At 45.9% G+C, this 26,842-nt stretch overlaps 2 protein-coding genes and 1 long non-coding RNA gene across 6 annotated transcripts; 1 reads left to right on the top strand and 2 right to left on the bottom strand.

Annotated features, from left to right (window-relative positions):
* Positions 1 to 541: 541 nt before the first annotated feature.
* PLOD1 (procollagen-lysine,2-oxoglutarate 5-dioxygenase 1) lies at positions 542 to 18,433 on the bottom strand. The gene is made up of 19 exons (XM_086764602.1): positions 18,201 to 18,433; positions 13,548 to 13,639; positions 12,917 to 13,053; positions 11,505 to 11,668; positions 10,902 to 11,014; positions 9,143 to 9,206; positions 7,913 to 8,010; positions 7,476 to 7,577; positions 7,238 to 7,369; positions 6,837 to 6,958; positions 6,032 to 6,136; positions 5,467 to 5,592; positions 4,501 to 4,642; positions 3,878 to 3,991; positions 3,695 to 3,760; positions 3,245 to 3,349; positions 2,699 to 2,845; positions 2,260 to 2,385; positions 542 to 1,985 (listed from the first exon to the last, which is right to left on the bottom strand). The coding sequence occupies exons 1-19, from the start codon at positions 18,280 to 18,282 to the stop codon at positions 1,830 to 1,832; spliced, it is 2,193 nt and encodes a 730-aa protein (XP_086620728.1). The 5' UTR covers positions 18,283 to 18,433; the 3' UTR covers positions 542 to 1,829.
* A 203-nt stretch (positions 18,434 to 18,636) lies between these two features.
* Positions 18,637 to 21,428, bottom strand: LOC147598174 (uncharacterized). The gene is made up of 3 exons (XR_015260859.1): positions 20,875 to 21,428; positions 20,129 to 20,242; positions 18,637 to 18,733 (listed from the first exon to the last, which is right to left on the bottom strand). It is a non-coding gene; the product is annotated as an uncharacterized LOC147598174 (long non-coding RNA).
* Positions 21,429 to 21,631: 203 nt separating this feature from the next.
* KIAA2013 (KIAA2013 ortholog) lies at positions 21,632 to 26,812 on the top strand. 4 transcript variants are annotated; one of them, XM_086764639.1, is made up of 3 exons: positions 21,632 to 22,694; positions 23,474 to 24,327; positions 25,800 to 26,812. In XM_086764639.1, the coding sequence occupies exons 1-3, from the start codon at positions 21,713 to 21,715 to the stop codon at positions 25,824 to 25,826; spliced, it is 1,863 nt and encodes a 620-aa protein (XP_086620765.1). In that variant the 5' UTR covers positions 21,632 to 21,712; the 3' UTR covers positions 25,827 to 26,812. The 4 variants fall into 4 exon arrangements, with proteins under 4 accessions (XP_086620765.1, XP_086620764.1, XP_086620766.1 ...); XM_086764638.1 differs by having other exon boundaries at positions 25,775 to 26,812; XM_086764640.1 differs by having other exon boundaries at positions 23,474 to 24,833.
* The last annotated feature ends 30 nt before the right edge of the window (positions 26,813 to 26,842 follow it).

Genomic DNA, 26,842 nt, shown 5'->3' with positions numbered 1-26,842 from the left:
GAAGGCACCGCCCCGCCGGGCCCGCCCGCAGCCCGCGCAGGAGCCGCAGGCACTGACGGCCTGGCTGCGGAGAAAGGGTTTAATGCGCGTTCCCCTGGCTGAAATTATACATCTCGGCTGACAGACTCCCGATTAATTCCAGTCACCGCACTGCGCAGAGGAAAGACACAACAAAATAAGTGAAAAAAAACCCATGTTGAATAAATACATACAGCTTTTCAACATCATCTCAACGACCGGACTAGTGTGTCCCTTCATTTGGTAACAAATAGTTCTGGTTTTCACCTAAGAAGATTTATTATTGGTTTATTTCTCAAACTGATTGTCTCTGCCTGGATTTTTCTCTCGGGCATGTGTTAGTGTGTAGCCTGGAAACAGACCTAAAAAGCAGATGGAAAGCAGCTGAAAAAGGTGTCTCTTTCAAATTGCGTAAAGTTCCCTGCCAGAAGTTACACATCTAAAGCTATTCTGCCTGCCTTAACGTGACCCATCCTAGGTGAAGGGACTCTATACCTGACAATGAGTCAGAAGAAGCTGGAGACAGAGTGAACTAAGATTTATTTTTTTTTTTCCCCTAAGGACAATCATGGTGTGAATTTACTGCTTGTGAAACACACTCATCTGGCAGACCCAGCACATAACGGTGTCTGATAAGCAGAGCAGGTGTCTCGCAGGCAATGGCAGAAAAGTTTTCTCCCCTTTCCCTCTCTAATCGTGGACCTAGTCTAAACAGATTTTTATACCTACCAGCTCACCACAATCTCTCAGCACTTTCCAACCACTCATTTCTATCAGCCTCAACCCCACTAGAGCAGTGCCTGCAGTGGAGTGGTTTGGTTTGGAATCTCAAATAATAGCAACACTGAATAATGATTTCCTCTAAGTACCAGAGAACAGATCTTTGACAACCCATTCAAGTTAGAAGCAAATAAAATTCTCAAAACAATCTCTGAGAACCAGAATGAGGCCACCAAAGACACTGGGGCCTTTGGGTCGTTATCCAGAGATTAGAGCTTTTGACAATCCTAACATGGGACAGAGCAGAGACAATTCAGCAGTGAAGCCCTCCTAACTGATCTAGCTGTTCTCCATTTCCTCTTTCTTAGATTTGGTCTGCATTTGTCTGGGTATGCACGCTCCTTTTAGCTGCAGTAAGACAGGGAAGCTATATTTTATTTCTTCAGCCTAATCCCAGAGGTAATGTATCATTAGCAGACCTTCCTTTAGCTAACTGGAACACCAACATTGCCACTGCTGCTGCTTTGAACTTTGTGATATGCTTCCAAGGACTGCAAAGAGGTAAGGAATCAGATGATCTTCAGGCTCTTATAACTGAGTTTCATCTGGTATGACATTTAACTGTTATGACTCCTGGAGCCAGCTCCCTGATTGGTTTCTATTTGGAATAGTATCCAGGAATTATTGTCCAGTCCCATATATGCTGTGGATGAAAATGGGCTTCCAGCTGCTTGGAGAGAGAGCTTGTGACTTGCCTCCAAAAAGCTGGATTTCCAGTCCAAGTCTTTTTGTAAAGCCAGCCAACCAGTGAAGGTTCAAGTAAATCGCATTTCCAAGAAACAGCGAATGAGGAGCAGACTCAAAAATGAAGGCACAAAATCTCCTCCCAAATTCTACGGCAATATTCCTAGATATTACCTGCAGCATGAGAGAGGGAGATCTTCCAGTAGTGGAGTCTTAAAATACCGTTAAAAATCAATATCCAAATAGCTTTGATCAATGCCTTAGAAACTCTCAGTAGCATTCCCTGTTTCCACTCAAGGTCAGCAGTGAGCAGGGCCAGGGAAAGGTCCTTCCTGTGAAGCATGACTCTAGGGGTCAAGAAAGGACACTGCAATATAACGGGTTCCTTTGGTGGTTGGAAGACCTTCATGATAGTGGGTCAGGCGTCCGGGATGCATAAGGGTCCACCCTTTCCGTGGAGCTCGAATGGAGCAATTGTAGCGCAGGAACCGGCAGCCTCCTCCCTGACGGAAACAAAACAAGAGAAACATCAGCTTGGTAAGAGCACGTCAGGGAAAGGGTCTCTGCCTTCTCCTGGCAGCCCTTCTGGAAGTGTTAGAAGGTGCTTGGGGAATCTCTCGTGTTCTGATGTGTTCAAAAATCTTCTTTCTACCGTAGCCCAGTCATTAATTGCAATCTTTGGTGTGAAGAAGCCAGATATGGGTGAGGAAAGGCTTTCCAGCTGCTTGGACTGCTCAGAGCCTGTACTGCATTCTTGACGCACTGGCAAACACTTACCTCGTAGTCTATTCCAACTCGGTTCAAAGCAATGTTAATGGTAAAGGTGGAAGCATCGTGATGGGGCATTAAAGAAGGCTGCTCATCAGGTTTGTAGCGAACTACAAAGGCTAGCTCAAACTGAGTCTGCGGGAGAAAAGAACAAAGTGCACAGCTGTTACAGGGCTATAGCAGTTCATGGCTACTAAGCTGCAGAGCAGGGGGTAATATTTAAATTGCATCCCAGTGCTAAGAGAAAAAAGAAACAATAAGACAGAAGAATGTCACTGGGAAATTGTGCATTTCCTGATGCATATACTTACGTCATACTCCAGGGTCAGTTCCTCCACACTGGGAAGTAGTACACACATTGCTAGAGGATTCTAGCAGTCTTTTCACAAAGTTGCAACTGGAGGAGGTGCTGAGCTGACCACGAGCTTTGATGCTAAGGTATACATACCTTGGTATAGTATCCTGGGTACAGTTTCTCTGTGATGGGTGCAATATAGTCCAGAAGAAACTTATACCATTCTCTTTCAAAGCCAATTTGGTTCATGTGTATGTCAATAGTTGGGACGTTCTCATATCCTCCTTGTATTCTGCTGTCCTGAAATAGAATCATGAAAATACCCACGAGGATGGACTTCAGGAATGAGAAGCACTTATTTCCGGTAACTATAAATAAATAGGACACTTATTTATCAGAATTTCCAGGATGGAAAACTCAATTCAAACAATAATTAAAACCTAAGGTAAATAATATTACCATCAGAAGAGCTGAACACTGTAGCTTCAGAGGACACCAAAGAGGACTCAGAAAAATCAATTCACATTTAAGAACAGGGGCAGAATCACAGAGTTAATCGGGAACTAAATTAGAGTATTACCTACAGTTTCCTCGTTTAACTGCGCTGTCTAATGCCTTCTTACGGGAGGCACTGCTGCCACCAAATATCCATGGATAATGCTGGGACCCAGAAATCAAAAAGCTCCTATTTTTTCTTACCGTGTTGTCACCTGTGGACCACTGGCCATAATGTTCCATTTCTTCCACCAGCTCATCACAGGCAGTGTCAGTGAATATGGGGAACCAGTAAACATCTGGGCAGGGCTGCAGAAAGTAGATAGGTGAGAACGGCAGAAACAAGGACAGGTGCTTGAGGCAAAAAGGAACAAGACTCAGCTGTCTGTAGATTGAGTCAGTTTCAGTGGAAAGTAACTAAAATATTGAGGACAGAAATCTGTCTTCTGATTTATGTGCTCCACTTCCACTTATGAGATCTGGAGATTCACTTTTAGAAGAATGATTTGGCTCTAAAAATACTCTCAAGTCTTGATTTGAAAGACTACGAGGTTGTGCTGAACTGCTTATTCCTGAGAATGACAATAGTGATGACACAAGCATTGTCCTGATGCTAATCTCCTGTTCTGATGGATAAGAGCGATGTTTTCTTACCGTTTCCACCAATTTCCCTTTCAGAGCTGCTGTGTAGTTTTCATGGATGTACTTTTCTCTCCAGTCCTGCAGTTAAAAGATAGCAAACCGGTCATTTCTGTGGGGCCTGGCTAAAGAGGCAATGAAAGGCCAGGCACTCGTGCAGCAGTATTTCACAGGCTCTGAAGATCCAGGTTCTCTCACCTCAGGATTGCTGAATATTTGCCAGAGGTCATTGTGGAGATGAGTTGTCTGGTAATTCTCCAGGGATAGTATGTGTCCAAACTGATGCCGATTTGTTAGGTACATAAAGACTTCCTGCAGGACAGAGGGGAAACAATCAAGCTTTGTTTCCAGGCCTCATATTTCTATGAGCCACTATGAAATGTAAGCACTGGACAGTTCCCCAGTGATGATAGCTCTGCCCAAGCTGTTCATTTACTCATTCTGTCTCCTGTGGGCCTTTGGTTTAATTTTCACCCTGGATATGAGGAACTTTGAAAGGTTTTAGCCAGAGCCAGAAATTCTGTGCCTCTTGTCAGCCAGGGTTGGAAGCAGAGTAGAGCAGATGTTGTGAGATTAGGTTCTTCCTTCTTACCCTGTCAACCTTATCTAGAATAGTTCTGAATAGGCACATTTAGAGGTCCCTGGCTCTGTGTGGTTTCACAGCAAGATAGAAATCCCACACTGTGCCAAGCCTGCATAGTATTGAATAATACCAGTTCATCCTGCCCCACACCCTGGCAGAGCTGAATGCCTTGAAACTACTTGTCACCTCCACGCTGGCATGCAGTTCTCCCCTGCCAGCCTCTCTCTTCTCAACTGACCTGATTCCGAACGTTGTGGCAGAAAGCCATGTCAGCATCCAGCTTGCCACTGTGGAAGAGATCTCCCCGGTCAAGCTCTGATCGCAGAACCTTGGCTTTAACCATGTAAACACTGCTGATGTAGGGAACGTTCCAAAGCCCACTGAAACACAGAGGTAGGAGAGTAAGACTTGAAGTACCACTAAGACAGAAACGGTTGGACTTGACGGGATGGCAGGCAGCACCCCAGTATCAGCCAAGCTTGCCTACATGGGCCAACTCAGAACAGTACAGAGAAACCACACCAACAGGAATTGTCATTCCAGGAAAAATCACTTATATTGTCCAGAGCTTTTAAGCTGTACAAATGCTAGTCCACTGTGAAAGCAATTAATTGCTACTGTGTGTTTTCACTAGGGACATAATGAATGGCCTGAATCACTTCCCAGAGAGATCAACATTTTTTTTTTCCAGTGATTCAAAAGACTGGAACCAGCCAAAAGTGCATAAGCTGATTTCCAGCATTTATCGCACACATAACAGCATAAAAAAGGGCCTCTCAGGAATATTAATGAACCAATAATTATATTTTGTGAATCTTTCATTCAAGGCTCCATAAATACACCTGGTATTTTAAGAAGACTATCTGCTAAAGATTAAACACTACTTTACAGGATTTTAAGGATCACGCTCATCATAACCCATAGGTGGGAAAACTTGACATGAGTAAGATGAAGTGATTTCAGCAGAGTCAGGACTCTCAAATCCTTACTCTGGTCACAGGAAAATCTGCCCAAAGTATGTTATGGTTTCTGCTCAGGCGAGAACGCAGAGCAGCTTCCAAATGGGAGTACAGATTTCTTTTCTATACACAAAGACAGTTGGGCTCTCTGGTTCTTTGCCATTAGCTAGTTTGACGGTAATGTGCTGCAGCAAGCTTTACATTTGAGGGATTATATCAGTCAGAAGCTCTCTTTGCATACTCACACCCTCCGCCTTTGAACAATATCCACATAATCTTCTGAGCGGGCATAGTATCCATCAGGGCTCAGCGCTCCCCAGAAATTTGACCACAGCTTCTCATGACGGCTTACCAGTGGGGCAATCACCAGCCTGGGAGCACAAAAGAAACAGGAATTGAAGGACAGGATGTTACCACAGGAAGAAAAGGAAAATATTTACAAACCACAGGACTGTAAAAGTTGGATTCTCCCTCACTTACAGAGTTGCTGCTTCTGTTAACTCTGTTGGAATAAAATTTCACATAAGAAAGGGGAAATATGGTCACAATCTCCTATCTAACTGCACCCTGCAGCAGGTCTCTTAGAATCTTATTTGTTCTAGTGACTACATAAAGACAAAACTAAGGATGTAAATACACCCACTGCCTAAAATCCAAAGATTACAACTACAGTAAAAAAAGACCCAATCAGAGGCGTTCCATGTCTGACACAGTTCTCCTCATGCCTTATGCATCTCAGTGATAAAAGAGCTCACTGTTTGTCTCATATGAAAGATGACTGGTAAGGATTGCTCAAACCAAAGAACTCACTTGTTCTGTTCAATCAGGATCCTTAGAGTCTCTGTGTTCTTCAGAACTATCTCAGCATCCAGGCTAAAGTAATAGTCACAGTCAGGATCCTTTCTGCACAAATCCCTATAGCCAGAGAACAAGAAAAGTCATGTCAAAATCCTCCTAGAACAGAGCAAGACAAGGGACAAAACACCAGAAATTTCCGCACCTTGTAGACTAAAGGTTGTCTTCTGGGTGCTCAGAAAAGTTCGGTTTAACTTAACAACGCAGAAGGCTAGCACAGTACAAGCACATCAGATTTAGTATCCAACAGCACACACTGAGACACAGCCAAAATCAACATTTAGCAAATTTTTTCCCCAGCACAAATTGAAGAGGTTTCCATTTATGGCTGGCGCAAATCCAGACCTGACCTCAAACTCACACCTCCTGATCACAGACAGGAAGAAACTTTGCCACTAGCTCTTAGTTCTACTACTACACTCCTTCTCTTCAGAGATACAGGGGCATACTCTTTGTGGTCTGTGACTGGGCACGTAGACTGCTTGATGAGGCTAGGAGGTAGAGGGCTGTCCTTCTAACAGAGCAAAGGAACAGTAAGAACTTGGTTTCTGAAACTGGAGAAATGGAGCTGGTATTTGGGCTCATTTTTTTCCTATATATTATAGGCATGGGAAGTTAATGCTAGGAAAATTGAAAGAAGAGGGTGACTGAAAAAAAGAGAAACATCCACTCAATAGTGATGATACTCAGAGAAACTGGATTGCCTTAGTTTGGACACGGGCTGACTCTGCTAGCCATCACGTACGGCCTCTTCACTCACATGGCCAAGTTACGCGCCTCAGCATTCTCCACCTCGTCATCTGGTCCAATCACTTTAACGGCGAGATATTCTTTGCCATGCTCTTTAACAAAAGAGTCCACCTGCATCAAGTGATGTTGCTCCTACGCCGAAAGAAAAGTAACGAAAAACAGATGAGATGGGCTCATCCCAGGCTGCTCAGCCTCCTGCTCTTGAAAATGCCAAAACAGACGAGCAACAGCTCTTCCCATTTCCAGATCTTTACAGCTGGATGGACCTATCTTATAGGTGCCATTTCAGATAAGTACTGGGATTACAGAGCCTAGAAGTCTAGTCAAAGGTTGCAAAAGTGCCTAGAGTACAGGACGAGGCATACATTTTCCCTGCATTTGCAAAGACCATCACAGGCCAACTTTACTTACATGGTTGTGAATGAAGAGTTGGATTCGATGCTTCGGGTAATGAAGGTTAAGAAGCCGCAAGAAAAACTGGGAGAGGAATGGGGTGGGCTGCTCGATGAAAATGCCAATCAGAATCATTGGCAATGCCTCATCCTGCATTCAGTGAGAAAAGAAGTGGTGACCCAGGTCATCAGACATATAAGATCCCATTGTCTTACAATGACTTGTCTTGAGAGCTTTGACTAGACATCAGCCTTACCTTAAACCCTGTGAGGCTTCGCAGACCTTCATCACACACAGTGCAGCCAGTCTCATATGTCCATATTTGAGGAATATAGTTTCCCAGGTAGTTCAACTGCAGCTGCAAAAGGCAATTCGCCATGTTATGCATTACAGGGCAGGGGAGTTTCTTTGTAGCCACCCCCAGTGTAAGATCATGTTTCATCAGAACTTCATTTACCTTCTTCTTGGACTAAAGAATTTAAAAAGCATGACAGCCCCAGGGTCTAATTACACACTAATCTTTGAACCAGATCCATCTTGCTGCTATGGGCCTGGACCACTTATTATTTCTCAAATGTAAATATACACAGGGAAAATCAGTATACAGAAAGACAGTAACTTGATACACTTGAGCCTAAAGGGTCACACTGCAACAAATACGTATCAAATCTTTCCCTCAGGACGCTCACTTACCTTGGTGGGTCCATTTCCATGAATCACCACAGGCAGGGTGTCATATAACAAGTTTCTTACTCTCACACGTGAGTTTTCAAACTTCAGAACTACCTCATCTGGAAATGACATTGTTATGTTATCAGAGGAAGGCTTTTACTAATAATTAGCAACACAATGCCTAATTTCTACTGAACAACTGCTGAAAGATGAAAGCATGGACATAGATAACCATGCACAAGTAGTTTAAGGGCTACAGGTCGCATCCAGAAAGGAGAAAAAAATGTTCGGAATGTTCCCACGAGGTAACAGGAGGATGGCCAGGAAGTCGGACAAAGAGTACAGCTTGCTGGGCTGACAAATAGGCCTTCTACTGGGAATTGGCAGAAGCCACAATGAAACAGTCTTTCAAAACCAGCATTGACAAATTGTGCTGTGAGGAATAGCTGTTAATGGCCAGGGAGGACTCAGGCCCTTCTCACCTAAGCATTGCATGCACTTGCTGTCTCTCTTTTTCACTCCAGAGAAAAGTCCACCCTCCTGGCAGAGATCATCCAAGATGTCTCCTCAACACAACTACACAAAATCCTTTGGAAAACAAACTAGAACAGATCCACGCTCCAGTCCGTCACTGTTATAATGCGCACAGGAGCCAAAAACTACACTGCTGTTATAATTTTTAGCTGACTGGAATAAAGATGGAGTGGTGCAAGACTCTAAACTGAAAACATTTGGCAGTAGAGTCAGGAGAGTAAGTGAATAATCACTTTTGCCAGGACTAGCAAAATCAATCAACAGGTCAGGTCAGAAGCCTGATAATGGTCAGTGAGTGCTCACAGCAGCGTCTGGCTGCATCTCACCTTCTGTAGCATTCCAGACACAGTTCTGAAGCGGAAAGACAGGCAAGCCCTAGGCAGGGTTGTGTGTTATTACTTGCACTGCAAGCCCCTCCCAGTTTCAAACCCCAAGGCTAACGCAATCCGACATGCTTGGAGATCAAAGCGGCAAGAAGATGTAAGATGGAAAACCTGACCTGCATTCCCTAAAGTGAAGAGGGAATTGCAACAAGAACCTAGTTGGTTGCAGTGGAATTGCAAATAAATCCCAGAACTCTGGCAGAGGCTTTTTACTGAAGCTTATTCTACAGGAACAGGAATTCCTGAAATTTAATCCCTTCAGCCACAACTTTATTTCTGGTGTCAACATGCAGTTGCATTCTAAGGAGAAATGAGCTTCCTTCTTCCATCTCACCTAATGCTCCATTTAGGTTTTGGAAGATCCGGCTTCTTTGGTCTAGACTGATGTTGATACTTTCCTTTAAAAGAATGAGATAAATAACCTTAATTAGAACACAGCTGGGCATCCATTCTTTACATGAGAGAGAGTATGCTGAGCGAAGATATATCACATTCCTATAATCATTTCCATACTCTCCAAGCTCTGAAGCATAAAACACTCCCAGCTAATCCTCATTTTCACTTGAATGTGGGACAATTTGCCATTTTCTAAAACAAGTAAACATTTCAAAGCTGCTGTGGGTGTGTCAATAATAATATGCGGCATATTAATGAAGTGCACTTGCAGCACACTCATATGAAACCAACGTATAATACACAGGAATGCCAAGACAGCACGAACATCTGCTGTGAAGACAGTTTCTCACCATCTATCCACAGGGCAAGCGTTACCTCAAGTGTTGCCCCAGGTACTGGTGTCAAACCAGAACACAGCAAGGGTGCAAGGCCAGCGTGTGCAATCTTTGTTTTTATCCCCTGCTGCAAGTCACACTCTGACTGGATTTCTGTCAGACTAAAATCCAGCTCTGACTTAACAGAGTTCAGTGTCCCTTCAGGCATCTATTAAAGACTGATTACTGGCAAGGACAGCAGGGTGCTAACATCCGCTGTCTGAATGCCAAGTCAGTGGAATTACTCAGCCTTTGTGTGGCCCTGGGCCAGAACTGCAGATGAGAACATTAAAGGAACTGTTCATGTTAAAATATCACAGGCCGTGTCCAGATTTGCAGAAGTAAAAAAGTGCAGCTGTTCTGAATTTTTTACCGGTCCTGCTGGTAAAAAAGCGCAACTCCTTTTCTAATCAGTCCGAAAGCAGTTCCCTATTTCTAATGTTTCCTCTTGACTTTACTGTTACAGTTTGACTTCTCAGTTCCCGTGCATTTGTGGTGTCCTTCAGGGACAGACTGCACTGCGTAATGCAGAACTGGGCAAGGACAACAGAAGCAGAATCACCCTGTGGGCTGGATGATTTGTTCAGTACACCACATGGTGCTGGAATGGCGATGATGCTTCCAGGGTCCATTCCAGGCTTCTGTATGATGTTACGTGGCACGCTACACAGGCTGACACAGATTTTGTTGGCTGGGATCTGGAGGTGTTTGCTGAAGGCAGTGGCAGCATCTTTGTTCCAGCAGGGCTACCCATGGTGATGCCTACGGTCCCTGTCCTGTGGCACAACAGTGGCTACAAGGCTGTGAACCTTTGTCCCTTTCGTCACCTCAAATCTGCTGAGGCCTTGTTCGCCTTCACTTACAATGTGCTGTAGTGCTAGGCTGGATATCTCTACGTCAGCACTGCACTCTGCAGGGAAGATACTCACTTAAATTCTGGCTTTCACATCCCCTGGGAGCAGGCTGGTTAGTTCTGCCACTCAGTAGCTTTAAACATCAGCACATAGAGATACTGGTATGAGTTTCCAGTAAGACTTCTTTTAAGGCATCTATCTTCCCGTTCCCATTTTAAGCTCAAAGATAAAAACTATAAAAACTGCTAATAACAGAACAGGTGGTAGCGGGAGAATGCAAATTTTCAGAAGGGAAATGAGTGACTAGAGATATTACTGGCCTTTTCCATGTAAGGATGCCAGAGCAGTAATTAAGAGTCAACATGTACGTGATTAACTTCTTTTACTGTCAACAGGGATACTGCACAGAGGGTTAACAGCAATGCTGCTCAGATAACTCCTCCTAATCCCAAAATCTAGCTACACCTACTCTTTTTTCTGGATCCAGGAAGACATTTGTATAGAAGAGCTGGTCACTGTCATCGTCCTGTCCTTTCCACTCCTCCACAAGCTTCTTCAGGTTTGGAGCATAACCTATGAAGCCTGTGGGAATAAGTACGAAGAGGTGTTTCAACTCAGACAACCAAAACACTCCTGTATACATACCTGCACTTCTTTCACACACAGTCTCATTCCACCCTATGCTGCTGCAGAGAGATACACCAGCCTTCAGCAAAGGCATGTATAGACGGCTCTTCCCAACATGGAGTGATACCAGGATCAAACCTGTCATCTTCACATCGGAAAAGCTTAGATACCCACGCCCTGAATGACAAGTCTCACTGAAAAGGGAGAAGGGATAGGGAGCAGGCTCCTATCCTCTACAGGCAATTCATAGCTAGGTCCTCTCCTGCAGGTAAACAACAGGAGCATTGTTAGTCTTTCCATTCTAGCTAGTTATGCACAGGGCTTCAGTTTGCACCATCTTCTATAAAGAAGCTTTCCACACCTGGTCCCTTGCTACTTCTCCTCCTCCTAATAAGAGGAAAAAGCTGAGAGAGGTTCTCAGCTGTAAAAAGGTTCTGCATCTTACCTCCAGACCCCAGGAAGCGCTTTCCATCTCGCACCTGAGGGTACTTGGCTTCCAACTTTCTGTCAGGATAGATGTAGTTCTCTGCTGAGAAGACCACCTTGCTCTTGGCTTGTTTGAACTTCTTCAGCAGTTCTGCGGGGCCCGAAGCAAAGAGTACATCATAGCTAGAGTAAAAGACAGACAAGAAAGGGACAGAAAAGGATGGAGTCAGAAAAACATGTCAGCGTAAAAAATTCCTAGAAACAACTAATTCTTTAGGACTCCTTTTGTTCTAGTTCTGCTTCACAGTAGTACATTTTAGTCATAATTATAGCTAATTAAAGGGCAATCTTATTCATAGAGTGGAAGATGTTACTTTCTACTACGGAAGACTCCACACTGCCTTAGGGCAACTTACACGCATTCTTATTTTTACAAAGTTTTCATTGATTACAAAAATAAATCTTCCAAGCTGCAAAACATGCTGATCTCTTCTTGCTTTTCCCCATGTGGAGCTGTAAAGCCCTGGTGCCCTCACTGTTTGGAACAACATTTTACTTATTGGAAGAAGAATTACTCTGTCATTCCTTTCTAGATTAAATGAACCCATAGCTCATGCTTTTTACATCTTTTGGCATCCTGCCACTCTCCACTGAGCTCCCTGCAAATCTTCAGGAGGAATCCACACCAGACACTGGTCACTGGATGCTGCACTCCAGCTGCTATCTCTTCAGTACTGGGTAGAGCTGACTAATTCCCAGGCGACACTCTCAGAAGGAGACTTGCATTTTCTGCAAGAGGATTTGCATACTTAAAACTCATTTTGGTGAGTTAAAAAGTTGTTCACTCCAGATATTAATCATTTCCAACTTTTCTAAACACATGTAGACACTCAGAACTGCAAAAGATGATCTCCCTGACATGTGAGTTAGAGACAGATACAGGGATCCCAGCCCTTTTCAGTTGCTGGGCATATGAAAAGAAACTGAAGCTCCAAATTGTTGGTTTTGCTCTTCACATTTCTCTGGCAGACTGATTCTTGGCTCTCAGGATTGTGTGGCAGTCTGCTTCACCTTATAAAACAAATAATTCTGGTAAGAAAGGCCTGCCCAGATCTACAGAAATTGTCTGCTCATTCATTCTCTGCAGATAAAGGCAGCCAAATTCCACCCTGGCAGAAACAGGTATCACTCTGTCCACTTTATGCAAGAGTTGGAATCAGTCGATTCTGATCAGACCTTCCCGGCTGCCACGGATGCAGCTCTGAGCAACTCTCAGGCAACCGCAGAGGATTCAGGGGGAAAAACAAAAATGAAGGAGGTCTGGACACACCTTCCAAAAGCAATCTACTTCACAGTTAATTTATTCTGAGTAAGAACCTGTTCAAACAGCCTTAGGACTCAGTTCATGTCAAATACTTTCCAACCCATTACCTTTCTACAAAAAGGATGATCAAATCTTCCTTATCCGCATACTGCTTCAAAGCTGATTTCACGAGACGGACCTTCTGCCCCCCTCCTGCTGGCTTCTTGTCATCTCCACCCTGCCATTCCTCATCCTGTCCCAGCACCTAAAGAATGACAGGCACAGAGTCCACTGAACAGGTCACTTTCCCAGCAAGACTCACAGTAAAGGACCAGAACTGACCACCTTACTAGTGCTGATAACTCCCAGTGCAAATGACAACAAAAAAAAACCCAAGCATTTGGACAGACAGACTAGGTATATACGCCAGTCTTTGAACCCTTATCCGGGATGGACAGAGTAACACGTAGCACAGTGACAAACCACTCTCAGCCACAGGGACGGGAGCACACTCTGTACTCTGTGTTTTGACATTGCAATGGAAAAGTGCCGGAAGGCTCCCTTGAGGAGGATCTCATCTCACTCCAACACTCAGGATGGAACAAGAGACAGCTGCAGAAATGCCCCAGTCACAGTATTTTTCAGCCAGCTCAGTAGACGTGTCCTCTCTTGTCCTCAATCACTTTGTAGCCAAATCTTATCCATTCCACACTTCAAAATTCCCTTTGACCAACCACCAGCGAGGCTACTACCCATCACCTGGACTTTGTAGTTGAAGAACTGGGCCGATCTTCTAAAGCGCTGGAATCCCTCAGTCTGCTTGGTGGCAACAGTAAGAACCAGCAGGTTTTCTGCATACAGGAGAAAGCACAAGAGACACGTTTAACTTGCGTTGTTTTCACAACCAGCTCTTCCATACCTAACAAAGAGGCTCTACTATCAGATACTGAGCCAAGGCAGGGACCAGTATTCTTAAAGGCACTTGACAGATTTGTCAAAGGGAAGTCAAAATCCAACCACTGAGAAGGAAAGTGACTTTTCCAGTACTTTCTTTAAGCTGATCACAGATCCAGCAATAGAATCCAGGAGTCCCAACTTTTGTACAGTTAGTGCTGTTCATGGACACAAATCTGTTCGACACAACATTGACAGATGTCTAGGTTAATTTTAAATCAAGTAAGGGAAGTAGTCTAGCTGTGGAGCTACCATAACATGCCGAAAAGAAAACAGTTTGCTTACACCTCACCCAACTCTCTCTACACTGTACAATGTTAAGCACTATAGTGCCCACAAAGCTTCAACCTCAGGAAGAAAGCCAGCTTCAAATCACACTTATTTGCTGCCTGGATTTTTCTTGGTACTAACTCATCAAAGATTTGTAGGGGAGAAAAAAGAAAGCATCCACATAGCCAGTGTTTTACTGGAGGAACTATCACAGGGGACAGAGCATGGCAAAGGTGTCTCAAATTTCAGTGTTTGATTGAAGAATCCAAAATTAATTGCAGCAAAAGCAAGACTGTTCCTTTGCAGCAGAGATTAGAACTTGGTCCTGGGTATAAAATGGGAGATTATTTAAAGATACAATTTCATTGCCTGAGTTACAAGCTAGAAAAAGAAAATACAAAGTATTAAATGGGTTTTTTTTTTTGTCCTGCTACTGAAAGCTAGAATTCTCTTCTCTCACAGAGTATGAAGGAAAATAAACTTGAAGATAAAAAATAGAACTACTACAAAATGCCCATTTGGAAGTCATTCATGTAGTGCAACTGGCTTCCTGTTCCCCACGCAGCTGCTTTTTTGTCACTCAGCGTTGACTGGGTGTAGGGTAGACCAAAGTTAGGCTGAATGTTATTATTGCCTCTCTGTGGCTGCTCCAATTTTTTACTGCATTCCTGAGGTGTTTTCCCAACGTTTTCATACATACACAATGTGAACTTAATTCTGCCATAACTTTCATTTACATTCTCCTCCCAAATTTGCTTTTAATTTCAGTCTCTTAAAAATGACAAAGCTAAATCCTGAAGTTCTATTTCAGAAGTTTCTCTATAGCAGCACTGGAATATGATTTTTATGTGGAAGCTCTGGTTTCTTCATTGTAATGAATAAATGCTGTACTTCATCTGAATACTTTTGCTTAAGTAGGAATTTGTATAGGCTCTGGCAACAGTGCTTGAATGTGAATCCTGGCCATCCGATTTTAACATCAGAAAATACCAGGAAAAATTGAAAGCACATTTTCTTGGCTTGAGCAGGCTTCTTTTGGAACAATGATTTTTTTTTCAATGGATGTACCAGATGCATCTTCCTAGTGTACCCAAACTGATATTCTGTCTGATCTTAGAGAGGAAGGATCGAGGAGCGGGAGTCCTAGATAGACCTGACAAAGGCAGCAAAAGTGAAAAATAAGGGTAAGACTCCAAGTTAGGAAGAAAGAGGATGTTCCCAAGGAAATCCCTAAAATCGTTTACCTGCATCAGAATAAAAAGAGAGGCGAGATTGAGAACAGCCAATAAAAGGTCAGCTCTAAGGCAGACAGACAAAGGGAGTGACAAATAAAATAATATGAATCCTGCATTTGTGCAGTTTTTAAAGGCAGATGTTTAGATGTATGAAGTGCATTCCAAATCAGGCTCCTCCAGCACTTGTGTCCTGTCCAGTCAGAGGGTGCAAACACATGAGTAAAATATGTATCTCCCCAGGGAATATGTTAAAGCCATTAAAGCTTCTAGCCATACGATGGCATGCAGAAAACCACGTCAGCATTACTAGATAGCGCTGAGCTGATGGTTTCTGAGAAGGGGAAGATCATGCTGCCAGTGAAGAGGAGGGCAAATGTGGGCCTGCCAGAGAGGAATGTAAAGACAAACATTAAATTCTAGTACCTGAAAAGAGAGGAGAAAGCAAATGATAATGGTAAAAGAAGGAAAGAAAGAAAAGAGCCTAACTGCTATGCAATTATTTCAGCCTGAATTCTCAGGCATCTCACATTTAATAAATCACAAATTCGTTTTCATGCTGCCACCCCAATAAAGCAATAAACTGTTTATGATCTTATAGCCAGAAGTTTCCTGGACAAGATGCAAGAGCTAAAGGCTCACACAGCCTTCCTTCTGAACAGGAAGCGGTGTCCCATTTCTAAGACAGAAAAGATTTCACCGTGGAGCATGTGAACTCACTGGAGCACTGAAAAGCCAGCACAGAGACAATTATTCTCCCCAGCAGAATTCCAAGCTACAGATTCCCTTCTCATTACTAGTTTGTGGAGACAGGACTCCGAGAGACATTAGGCTCAGTTTGTGTCCTGAGAAATCTCTGCAGTAGCGAGAGCTTTCCATCCCAAGAGACATTCCTGCAGTCCAATTCTAGAAGCTTGTGCTGAGCTATGCTGCCTCCACTCCTTCTCCTTTAACCCTTTTTTCTCTTTCCCAAAGATTTTGCTGAACACTGGTGTGGCTGATGATAGGTATTTCCAGAGACAGGGCAGTAAACCTTTCTAACTTCAGTATCACATGCAGGCATTTTAAAATCTCCAAAAGCAGATTTATGCTTCCCTATTTTCCATGTTACAGTTACTTTTCATACGTAGAAATGGTAGCCTACCCTGTTAAGCTGGGCCTCCTGGGCCCAGAGACTCCTTGGGCCATGCTGACGATTAGAAATCATACAAATACCTCTAACAAAGGTATGGCTGCAAAATATGAACACAGTGTGGTCAACAAAGCAAGCACTGGCCTAGGAACCAAGGGAGCTGGACTGTACTGCTAGTTCTGCTGTGCAGCAAGGAGCCAATCCCTCTGTTCTTCCATCTGTAGAATGATAACAGGGGACGTTTACCACTTCTGTGAGGGTTTTTGAGCACAATAAATGAAAAGGATCCTCTAGGGACAAAGCACTGGAATAGAGACTCTGATAGCGACATCACAGTGAAATGATCGGGTAGACTTCTGAGTTTTTACAAAGAGTAAAAATCAGTGACAAGATGAGTTCAGTAAAAAAAAAAAATTCTGGAGTTATTTACTTCTGCCCTGGCTCTACAGGGAAAACACAGCTGCAGCTGCGTTTTAGGACAAGGAATGAATTTATCCCTAGGCTGTGCTTTGAGAAATCTTACTGTGCTACTTCCTGTTAAGATAGTGTCCAAGAAAACACCATTAATACAGAGATCAACTAGAAAAAAAAAATCACTGCACAATTTAATAGTTGATAATATAATCACTGTATTAAATTTACGTTTATGGAAATCTTTTTAAAAAGATTGAATTAACTACACGTAACTATGCTTAGAGCTTTTGCAGAGATCTAAATGAAAATACAAGAACATAGGTGTAATTATTCTCATATTACTCTAGGGAAGCTGAGGCACAGAAAAGGTAAGGCATTTTTTCTTCCAGCCATGCCAGAAGTGACAGGTCCAGAAAGCAGTTAATGCCAAATTCCTCTTCCTAACCAACATACCTCATTCTCTTCTCTTAGCACCCTTTTATATACCTGTGGGCTCCAAAACCTTACTAAAACCACAGAAGATTTGGGGTGTGTAAGGAAGGCAGGATAGCACAGGCAGAGTAATTTCTTGTATTTGTCTAATAGTTATCCTAAATGCTGAAATGATTTTGCTTTAGTTATGCCACTGTAGCTAAAGAACTCCCCTTCCGAGACTCCCGTGGATACACATTAACTGCATTTTTATTAAGTAATATATAAACTAAAGGTAATTATACCAGAATCACATACTGTGAAGGGAAATACTCTAAGTAACAAGCAGAAAACTCCTCTTAATTGCCACTTCCCTAATGAAGACAGAAATAATTATACAAACTTCTTGGCAGAGTGACAGTGAGTGAACCTCTTTGTCAGCCTGGCTGACATCCTGTAGCTGCCCTAATCCTCGACTGTTGGACCGACTGCTCCTCAGAGTATCGGCCAGCTGTTGATGTGGGCACAGACTGACATTATTTTAGAAGCATCCCGGATCTCAGGTCACAGCATGGCCGGTCTGGAATCAAACATTCTCTGTCACCTAATTCTTTAACTGTTCAAGTGCAAAAGCAAGAAGGGTTGACCCAGGTGGGATGCAACCTAAGGGACTGTGAGTACTTTACTGGGATGAAATGGTGTCCAAGGCTCATCTCACACAGCTCAGGGCGCCTCTCTGGTAACAGAGCCACTCGAGAAGCATGTGCGGAGGACACCACGCCAGCCTGAGCACTGCCTGGGACTCAGCAGCAGGCTCTCGATGGCGCCCAGGGGCTCAGAGCCCGCGGTGGGCACTGGTCGCGGGCCGGGCAATGCCTCTGAGCTGCACCGGGACGCTAAGGCCAGCGGTGGCACCAACAGCGGACGCGCCCGTCCGCCAGCCTGCCCGCCAGCTCCCCGTCCTCCGTCCCGGAGCAGACCCCCCCTCGCTCCCCTTACCTTCCTGCCGGGAGGCACAGCCGCCCCCCGCCCCGAGCAGCGCCAGCACCAGCGAGGGCAGCAGCACCGCCGGAGGCACCATGGAGGCGACTTCCCCGCCCGGATCCCGTTCCGGGAGCCGACACGGACCGGCGGCGCTGCCTGCGGGACGGACCCGGCTCTAGAAAGCTCCGGAGCGCTCGCAGCCTGTGCCACGCACCAGACTCGCCCGGCGGGGACGGGCGGAGGAAGCGGGGAGGGCGGCGGCTCCTCCTCCCGGGCCGCCCCGGCCCCCGCAAGAGGCGGGGAAGCAGCTGGGGCCGATCTGGGAGAGCGAGCAGGAAGCCGAGGGGCCGAGGTTTGGGCGAGGGCGGGGAACATCTGCTTTGTGCGGGGGGCGCGGAGCTCGCGGGGCTGCAGCGGTTTTAGCTGGGGTGCGGGGTCCGGCCGCAGCCGTGGGTGTGCAGGGGGACAAACAGGCACTGGGCGAACGCGAGGCGGTGCAGGAGGAGGGGGCTCGCTGTCTGGGCAGCTTCACTTCGTGCTGGGCTCGTCTGGTTGACACAGGCAGTAAGCGTGAAAAAAGCAAACCGAGTGGATTATGCACAGCTTTGGAGACTGGAAGCCCTTGCTAAACACCTTAGGTTTTTAGGTTTTTATTTTCCACCTGTCATCTCACTTCATATATTTCCTTGGGAACACAGAATCAGCTGCAGTCTTGCTTCCTGTACTAACTGTTTTTCTCTGGCCATATATACATCTTGAAGTCTTACATTTATTTGTTTGCTTGGGGTTTTTTTTTTTTGGTTTTTTTTTTTTTTTGGCCTAGCCCTGATGACTTATCCATGCATTTTTTTTTTTTTCTAGTTATTCTGCCTAGTTTTGAGAACTGGCAAAATAAACCTGTCTTATAAAATTACACTTTTAAAAATAAATTTGTTTAGGGTCATTTTTATACTGCAGTGAATGTAAAACTTAGATGCAGGGCTTTTGAGCCTGCAGAACACCAAATGAGGAGCTGCCATGGACAAATACCTTATGTTAGGCCACTAGCAACACATTCTTTCTACTGAAGCAAATACCTAGAAGGGACAGTGCCGTTTTCTTGGGCACTGTGTATAATTAAACCCAAATTTGCTTCCATTCCTGAAAGCAACATTAAGAGATTACTTATTTTCCCTCTTGTAAGGTGTCAGCCACAGTATTTACTTGCCTGCAAAGAACTCAACAGAATGACAGAGGCTGTAGAAATGTTGTATACTGTTCTGTAAGACATTAAGTAGATGGAAAGCGGCATACGACCGAAGCCATCGCTGAAAGAGGCACCAAGGCCTCAGCCACACCTGAGCTTGGCCCACGGAGCACAAGTTACGATAGGAAGGTGAGGTGTCAGGGAGCAAGAAGCAGTACTGGTTAGTTTAGCAGAGGCATAAATAGTGAAGGATGTGTGCTGAGCGATGGCGTGCCATGTACAGTGAGATTTAAAAAAAAAACAACCACAATGTCTCAATGCAATATGTGTTGCTTAGCTGAGCTGGGGCTATGGAGTTGGAAACATACAGGGCAGCGTAAGAGCACTGGGATAATACAAGACCCCCCCTCATTGCAGAGTTCAGTTTTAATTAAAAAAATTGGCTGCTTAAAATTCTGAGGCCCAAGTCTGCTGTTTTCTGTCAGTAAACCACCTCTTTAAATTAACAGAAAACACAGATATTACAGGATTCAGATTTTCGAAATAAAAACAAGAAGGTACGATCTTAGAGGAGAAAAAATTAAGCGCATTAGAAAGGCCACACTGTAGCTAACTAATAATCTCCATGCTTCATACTACCATCCTTCCAAAGAACTACCATTATTTTTTGTTTGTTCACTGAGAATATTCTTTAGTGTGTTCAAAGCACTTTTGTTTCCATTCCCACTGCTCCAAGCAGGAATTCCCTCGTAATTACCAGGCAAACAGATCATGCTCAAACCATCTACTGCAGGCAGCAATCCAAGGAAATACTCATTCTCCCTAAGATGGTGATTTCAGGAAACTTCCTTTTGCAAAGCTGCCAGTTTCACTAAAGAAAAAAAAAAAAGGAAAAAAACCACCCACAAATAAAAAACAGAGTTTCACTTTAGATTTCTTCAGATTTCTTTGCAGGCCTGGACAAAGCCCCCGATAAATCTTTAGCAGCCTCCACATTTTAAGCCAAGAGCCACAGCAAAGGTTTCCAGCCCCCCACCTTCAAACCTCAACCCGACATCTGTGACTCAATCTAGTTTTTAAAATTGCAAGTTTCTCGTTTAAATGAAGTTCAATCTCTCCGTTCTAAAATGAAAGGAATTTTGCACACTAGAAATCATGAATGCATCATTGTTTAGACTGCCATACTCGGACTGTCCGTATTTGACAGCTCTGTTTGCATTCTGCAGCTCTGCCAACCCCGCAAGCATTTTTTTTTTTTTCCCTGTTTCTATGTTTGTACTGCTTTGTGCGTGCTGGCTGGAGCTGGCTGCCCGTCCTTTTAAACAGAAGCAGCTGCCAATGCAGATGTTCCAATGAGTACGTGCAACACGTGCTCCAAGCAAAGCAGCCACTTCCTAAAAACGGCAAGGATCAGAACTCAGTTTATAAAGCGGCCTGAGAGCACACCAGACCTGAGAAAACACCAGCCCCGCTGCAACGTGGCATGTGGAGGGTCTCACCCACCGTTTTTACGCATCCCGGTGCCCCCCAGCGCAGTCAAAGGGCTCACTCGCAGGGAGAAGTTAAGGAACTGCTCTGCTCGCCTCCGCGGAGCGGGTTCCCTGGCTCTAGCTGGTCAGGAACGTCACACTTCATTTTAAGTCACGGTGTTTCTCTCTGGTTTGCTACTGTCTTTTGAGAGCGGGACTGGTGCACAAAGCCTTCCGTGGCTCGACGTGCACATCTCAGTCACACCGCACACCACGGCCCTCGGTTTACCACGCAGTGGACTGAAGTTTGATGGACTGTAACTTTTCTCCCACACTAGGCTCTGCTGCGATAACAGGAGTAAATTGCCACTGGAATTACAGAAAACTCCTCCGGGCCCGCTCCAAACTTTTTTTTTTTTTTTTCCCCAGTCACCCGGGCGGGAGAGCCGGCCCTGTGCTGAAAGCAAGCTGGAGCTGCCGGCTGACACCCGCGGCTACGGCGCCGGGGGCGTCCCGCGGGGCATGGACAGCGGCGGGACGGAGCCGGGCCGGGCTCGGAGCAAGGCGGGGTAATAGGGGGCGGGCAGGGGGCGGGCAGGGGGCGGGCAGGGGGCGGCGGGGGCCCAGCTCCGCGGCGGGGCGGGCCGGGCCCGGCTCCCGCCCAAGCGCCTCCTCACGGGGCGGTGCGGAGGCGGCCGTCGCAAAGAGCCGCAAAGCGCGGCGGAGCTGCCGCACGGCGCGCCGCTTCCGGGCAGCGGCGGTAATGGCGGCGTGAGGATCGCTGCGCCGCGGCGGGATCGGGGCCGAGGAGCGGCCGCGGGACGGGACAGGACGGGACGGGACTCCCGCGCCGCCCCGCCCCGCCGCCGCCCATGTGGCTGCAGCAGCGGCTGAAGGGGCTGCCGGGGCTGCTGTCCAGCAGCTGGGCGCGGCGGCTGCTGCTGCTGCTGGCGCTGCTGCTCGTCGCCTACTGGTACCTGGGGGCGGTGCGGGCCCGGCGGGGTGCGGGGCGGGGGGCCGAGCCCCGCGGCGCCGCCGCCCTCTGCCTGCAGGCGGCCACGGGCGCTTGGCGGGCGCAGGCCGAGCGCGGCGATGCGCTGCCGCTGCCGGAGGAGGCGGCCGGGGGGACCGGCGGGCCGGGGCCGGGCCTGGCGCTGGCGGGCAACGGCTTCCTGCTGCTGGACGTGGCCGCCGGCCGGCTCTGGGTTTCGCCGGCGGGATCCGGCGGCGGCCCGGCGCTCGCTACCGAGTACCCGGCGCTGGTGCGGTTAAGGGCGCTGGGCGGGCGCGGCGAAGCGCGGGCGGCGTTGGCGGCGTTGCGGGACGGGGCCGTGCGGCGAGTGCGGTGCGTCCAGACGGGATCCGGGGCGAGCGCCGGGGACTGCGTGACTGTGCGGGAGGAGGTGGTGGCCCACCGGAGCCGGCCGCATCTCTACCTGCAGCGCATCCGGATTGCCAACCCCACGGAGCGGGTGGCCAACTTCGAGGCCTCAGCCCCAGCTTCCGCACCCTCGCTCGGCGGCCGCTTCGCCACCAGCCTGGAGAAGGTGGAGGAGCGGCAGTTCCTGCTCTCCTCCGGTCGCCTGCTGCTGGCCGGGAGCCCCAAGGTGGTGCTTATGGTGGTGGCTGCCAAGAAGCTCGTGAGCCGGGTGCAGGTGGCACCTAAATCGCACTTTGATGAAACCGTGCTCTCAGTGGTGTACACCTCGGAGCCCATCGAGGTCTCAAGGCTGGAGGAGACTTTCAGCAAGCTGAGGGAGTCAGCCAAGAAAGAGATGCTGGAGGTGATGCAGATGGGGGTGGAAGATCTTTTCCAGGAGCACCAACAGACCTGGTCAGACCTGTTCATTTCAGGTAAGGAAAGTGACGCTCAGCTTCCAACGGGTTGCTTTAGAGGGCAGCTGAAAGCTCTGACCTGGCTGCTGTAAGGTCTTCACAGGCTTTGCTCTTCTTGTTATGCAGCGTGGGTTTGTGTTGGGAGCCACAAGGCATGTTGTGGGGTAATAAAACAGCATTCCTGGTTTGGAACTCGGTGTACTTTACAAAAGTGGAATATTCCTTACTGCGTAAAGGAAATGATAGAAGGACGTTTCTAATCATAACTCTGGATGTGCCGGCTTTTGTGTCTTCAGGGGCTTCACTGATTTGCCCAGTGTGTCAGCTCTAAGCTGGAAATAGAGCTGACCTCTAGTGACAGTATAAAGGACAGATTTCTTTATGCAAGTTAAGGACTGTCCTACAAGGATGGTTTTTCTTAAGATTTTAGTGGCCTTGCATAAAAGAGTAGCTGCCCAAGTAACGTGGAACTTGCTGTTTTATAGCCGGTAAAAAGACAGACATTCCTTTGACAGAGGATTCTTGCGGAGTCATGGTGACAGCTCCATAAGCCATCTGTATATCAAACTAGCCTTGCCTTTAGTGGGAGCTTGGCTTTCAAGCTCCAAGTAGCAGAGAGAGCAGCTAAGAAAATAAAAGGAAACATTTCACTTCAGTATTTCATAGACAAAAGTTTCTTGGATGTTACAAAAAACACTTGTGTATTGAATGACGCCATGCACGTTTGATCTTCTTTCTCCTAGTTAATGTCATATTCACGTGTGATCCTCTGACTCTTGGCTGTTCTCTTATTACAGGGGTTGAGATGAGAAAGATCACGGATTCGCATACACCGTCCAGCGAGACTGTTAACATGACCCTCTACTACGTGCTGTCCAGCATGCCAGCTCCTCTGCTGGATCCACTCATTAGTGGTGAGGACAGAGAAAAAATGGAAGCCAGCCTGAACTATGCCGACCACTGCTTCAGTGGCCACGCGACCATGCATGCAGAGAACCTGTGGCCAGCCAAGCTGACCAGTGTCACTCAGATCTTGCAACTCTCAGACCTGTGGAAGCTAACTCTCCAGAAACGGGGGTGCAAGGGTCTTGTGGCAGCTGGAGTCCATGGACTTATGCAGGGAATGGTGCTTAGTTTTGGGGGTCTGCAGTTCACAGAAAACCATCTTCAGTTTCAGGCTGACCCTGATGTACTTCATAACAGCTATTCCTTACGTGGGATCCATTACAATAAGGACTTGATTAATCTAGCAGTTCTGCTGGATGCTGAAGGAAAGCCCTTCTTGCACGTGTCTGTGAAATTCCAAGACAAGCCAGTTAGACTGTATGCGTGTGAGGCAGGCTGTATGAACGAGCCTGTGGAGCTGACCTCGGAGGCACGAGGTCATACGTTCCCCGTCATGGTGACTCAACCCATCACGCCACTGCTTTATATATCAACAGATTTGATCCACTTGCAGGACCTGAGACACACACTCCATCTAAAAGCTATCCTGGCTCATGAGGAACACATGGCCAAGCAATACCCAGGCTTACCCTTCCTGTTCTGGTTCAGCGTGGCCTCCTTAATCACATTGTTTCACTTGTTTCTGTTCAAACTCATCTACAACGAATATTGCGGGCCGGGAGCCAAGCCGCTCTTCAGGAGTAAGGTATAAGGCTGCTGCTTTTGGCTGCTGTCCACTGAGTGTTGTCAACCTGATTTTGTCAGCTGTGCCTAGGGAGGTTCTGTCTTGGACTGTGAGGATTTTCAGTCTCGCAACAAGTGATCTGTGACCTCTTCTTGCAAGAAGTAGGATTAGGGCAGGGATTGGAGTGGTAGGGCTCACAAACATTAGAAAAGATAAAGCCATTGTCTGTCCTTCTTTAACATTTGTAAGGCTGCAGATCAAGGCAGACACAGCTTTTCTATCCTTTTTCCACACGAGTGTAGGACACTGCTTGTTTTTAAAGCAACGGTTGCAGCTGTGTCACGAGACGATGTCTCTTGCTATGCAGTCCTAGAATGCTTGTGAGAGAGCTGCTACACTTCTCTTCACTACTGTGTGGGAGACGTGCACGCTTGTCTGCCTGGTGTGAACGTGAGATGTGTCGTACAAGAACACACAAATGCAAGCCTGTGTTCTTAGGTCAAGATGCTCACCTGTTGGGGCTACTGGTAAGTGTTCACAGATGTATGGACACTGTGCAGTCCTCCATCAAACCACATGTACCACCGTCATTTTGGGAAAGTGCCGAGTTAGTGTTTCTCCCATTCAGACAAAATACATAGCTGTGGTGAGAAAAGTACGGAGTGCTTTTTACTGGGAGTTGGAGGTTCTGACTTCAAGCTCTACTGCATCTCACTTTGGTGTAAAGGATTTGAAATTCTTGTTTCAAGTTGCCTTAGAAAACTTAATTGCTAGTGAAAACTTAGCACAGAATAGACTGATTTCTGCTCTTGGTACTGGTACTTTCTGGTTGCGTGCTGATATGGATTGGAAACAAAAGACAAGACTGGATTTGCTGTGTGAGCTAGCCATACTGTTCAGGGGCATCCCTCCTTAGGGTTGAACAGAGTTAGATGTGGCTTGTGTCTTAAAAAAATAATATAGTTAAATAGAGCTGTCAGAGGAAAAGTTCTAGCATTAGATGACTCTGTTTTTCCAAACTATAAAAGCAAATTCAGTTAAGGCTGGCTAAACCTGAGAGCCAGTATATAAGGTATGTTTGAAGTGAGTTGGCAGTTTTCCTCTCAGCTCACGAGCTTTGTAAGGTTGAGCACTGGAGATCAGGCCTGATCCCAAGAAAGTCTGAATACCTGTCATCTCTTGAAGGGATGGGAGTGGAAGGTGCTTGTGGCTAGACAAACGAACCTAGCAAGAAGTAGACTAGATATGTGTATCAAAGCCAACTGCAGTTGTAAGCCCACGATCGTGATCAGAACCTTAGTGCAAGAGGAGGAAGCAGTCAGGAAGTAATTTCAATTATTGCGTATATAGCCGTGCCCTGACATGCATCCAGAAACGTGTGCTTGAAATTATAGAATTATGTCCTTTTTCACTGCTGTCTATCTGGTTGCCTTTGTCATCTCCAAGACTTGCCTTCTGCCTCTTACAGCATGACTTGTTAACCATCACTACAGGTCACTGTCCCTGACACTATGCTCTGAAATGCCGAGAAGCTTCACAGCTACACACCAGGGCTGACGTAACATCTCTTCCTTCTTGGCACTGCAGAAAGCCTTGCAGTGTGCAGCAAACAAGTCTGTTGCCTCGTCTTAATTGGATCTACTTAAAATGAAGATGATGCAGAACTTGATTCCAGAAACAGGGATGAAGTGGAAGCCAGAGGAAGCTCAAAAACCCTGTAGCAGTAAGCAAGATCAATGGTGTTAAAATAACACCCTGTTTCATTAATTGAGTGGGAACATCCCAGCATCCAAGTGAACTTAGTCCTGCTTTCAGCCTCCGTTTGCACAAGACATCTGACAATTTTGCAGCTGAGAACAAGGACCTTTTGAAAACAACAATCCTTTTGTGCCTTGTTAAGAGAGCAAACCAAGACTTGGAAGGTGTGGTTATTCAAGAGTTAATCCCAGAAGCTTGTGTGACATGTTTCTTTTTCCTTGTAAGCTGTTCAGTTCCCTAAGAGTAATCCATTTGGTGAAAATACTTGAAAATATACTAAGTCCTTTGATATTTTGATTTGTTTTTTTTTTTAATTTTACAGGAAAATAAAGAATGATGATTCCCTTCAGAGAGTTAACTTAACTAGGAAACTTTAGTGTAACTTCCTTTCTGGTATACATTTTTTAATTTATTGCTTGGGGGGAGAGGGAGAATGTTAATAATTTTGCCTCCACTTGAGTAAGAAGTCAGTCATTGAACTGTAGATATCTAAGCGCTGGTAAGAGGTTTTTCAGCCTTTATGATTGTAGAGTGCAAAACCAATTAAATTAAATGATTGTCTGAATTTACACTTAGAAATGTGGATCTGCAGGTTTCCTATTCTAAGCATACTAAGACTTTGTGCATTGATTTGTTTTGGCAATGGGAGGGGGGGGGAGACATCCCACTTTCTAGTGATTTAAAGGTTGTTTGGTTTTAAAATACCAAAGCTGCTGTTTCTAAATAAATATCTTTCAGTCTAATCTGATCACCAAAGTGTGGGAGGTTTTTTTGGTTG

Source organism: Chlamydotis macqueenii, chromosome 21 (genome assembly GCF_036417535.1).
Source record: "Chlamydotis macqueenii isolate bChlMac1 chromosome 21, bChlMac1.mat, whole genome shotgun sequence".
Classification (NCBI taxonomy): domain Eukaryota; kingdom Metazoa; phylum Chordata; class Aves; order Otidiformes; family Otididae; genus Chlamydotis; species Chlamydotis macqueenii.
This window is presented reverse-complemented; position numbering and strand designations above follow the sequence as displayed.

What these genes read in the sequence shown, in the direction of transcription:
- PLOD1 (XM_086764602.1), bottom strand. Translation starts at nt 18,282, where the DNA reads ATGGTGCCTCCGGCGGTGCTGCTGCCCTCGCTGGTGCTGGCGCTGCTC. An exon ending in AAATATTCAGCAATCCTGAG is followed by an intron (nt 3,761 to 3,877) that starts GTGAGAGAACCT and finishes TTTTAACTGCAG; the next exon opens with GACTGGAGAGAAAAGTACAT. An exon ending in GAGTTGGAATAGACTACGAG is followed by an intron (nt 1,986 to 2,259) that starts GTAAGTGTTTGC and finishes TGTTTCCGTCAG; the next exon opens with GGAGGAGGCTGCCGGTTCCT.
- KIAA2013 (XM_086764638.1), top strand. Translation starts at nt 21,713, where the DNA reads ATGTGGCTGCAGCAGCGGCTGAAGGGGCTGCCGGGGCTGCTGTCCAGC. An exon ending in GTCAGACCTGTTCATTTCAG is followed by an intron (nt 22,695 to 23,473) that starts GTAAGGAAAGTG and finishes CTCTTATTACAG; the next exon opens with GGGTTGAGATGAGAAAGATC. An exon ending in AGCCGCTCTTCAGGAGTAAG is followed by an intron (nt 24,328 to 25,774) that starts GTATAAGGCTGC and finishes TGCCTCTTACAG; the next exon opens with CATGACTTGTTAACCATCAC.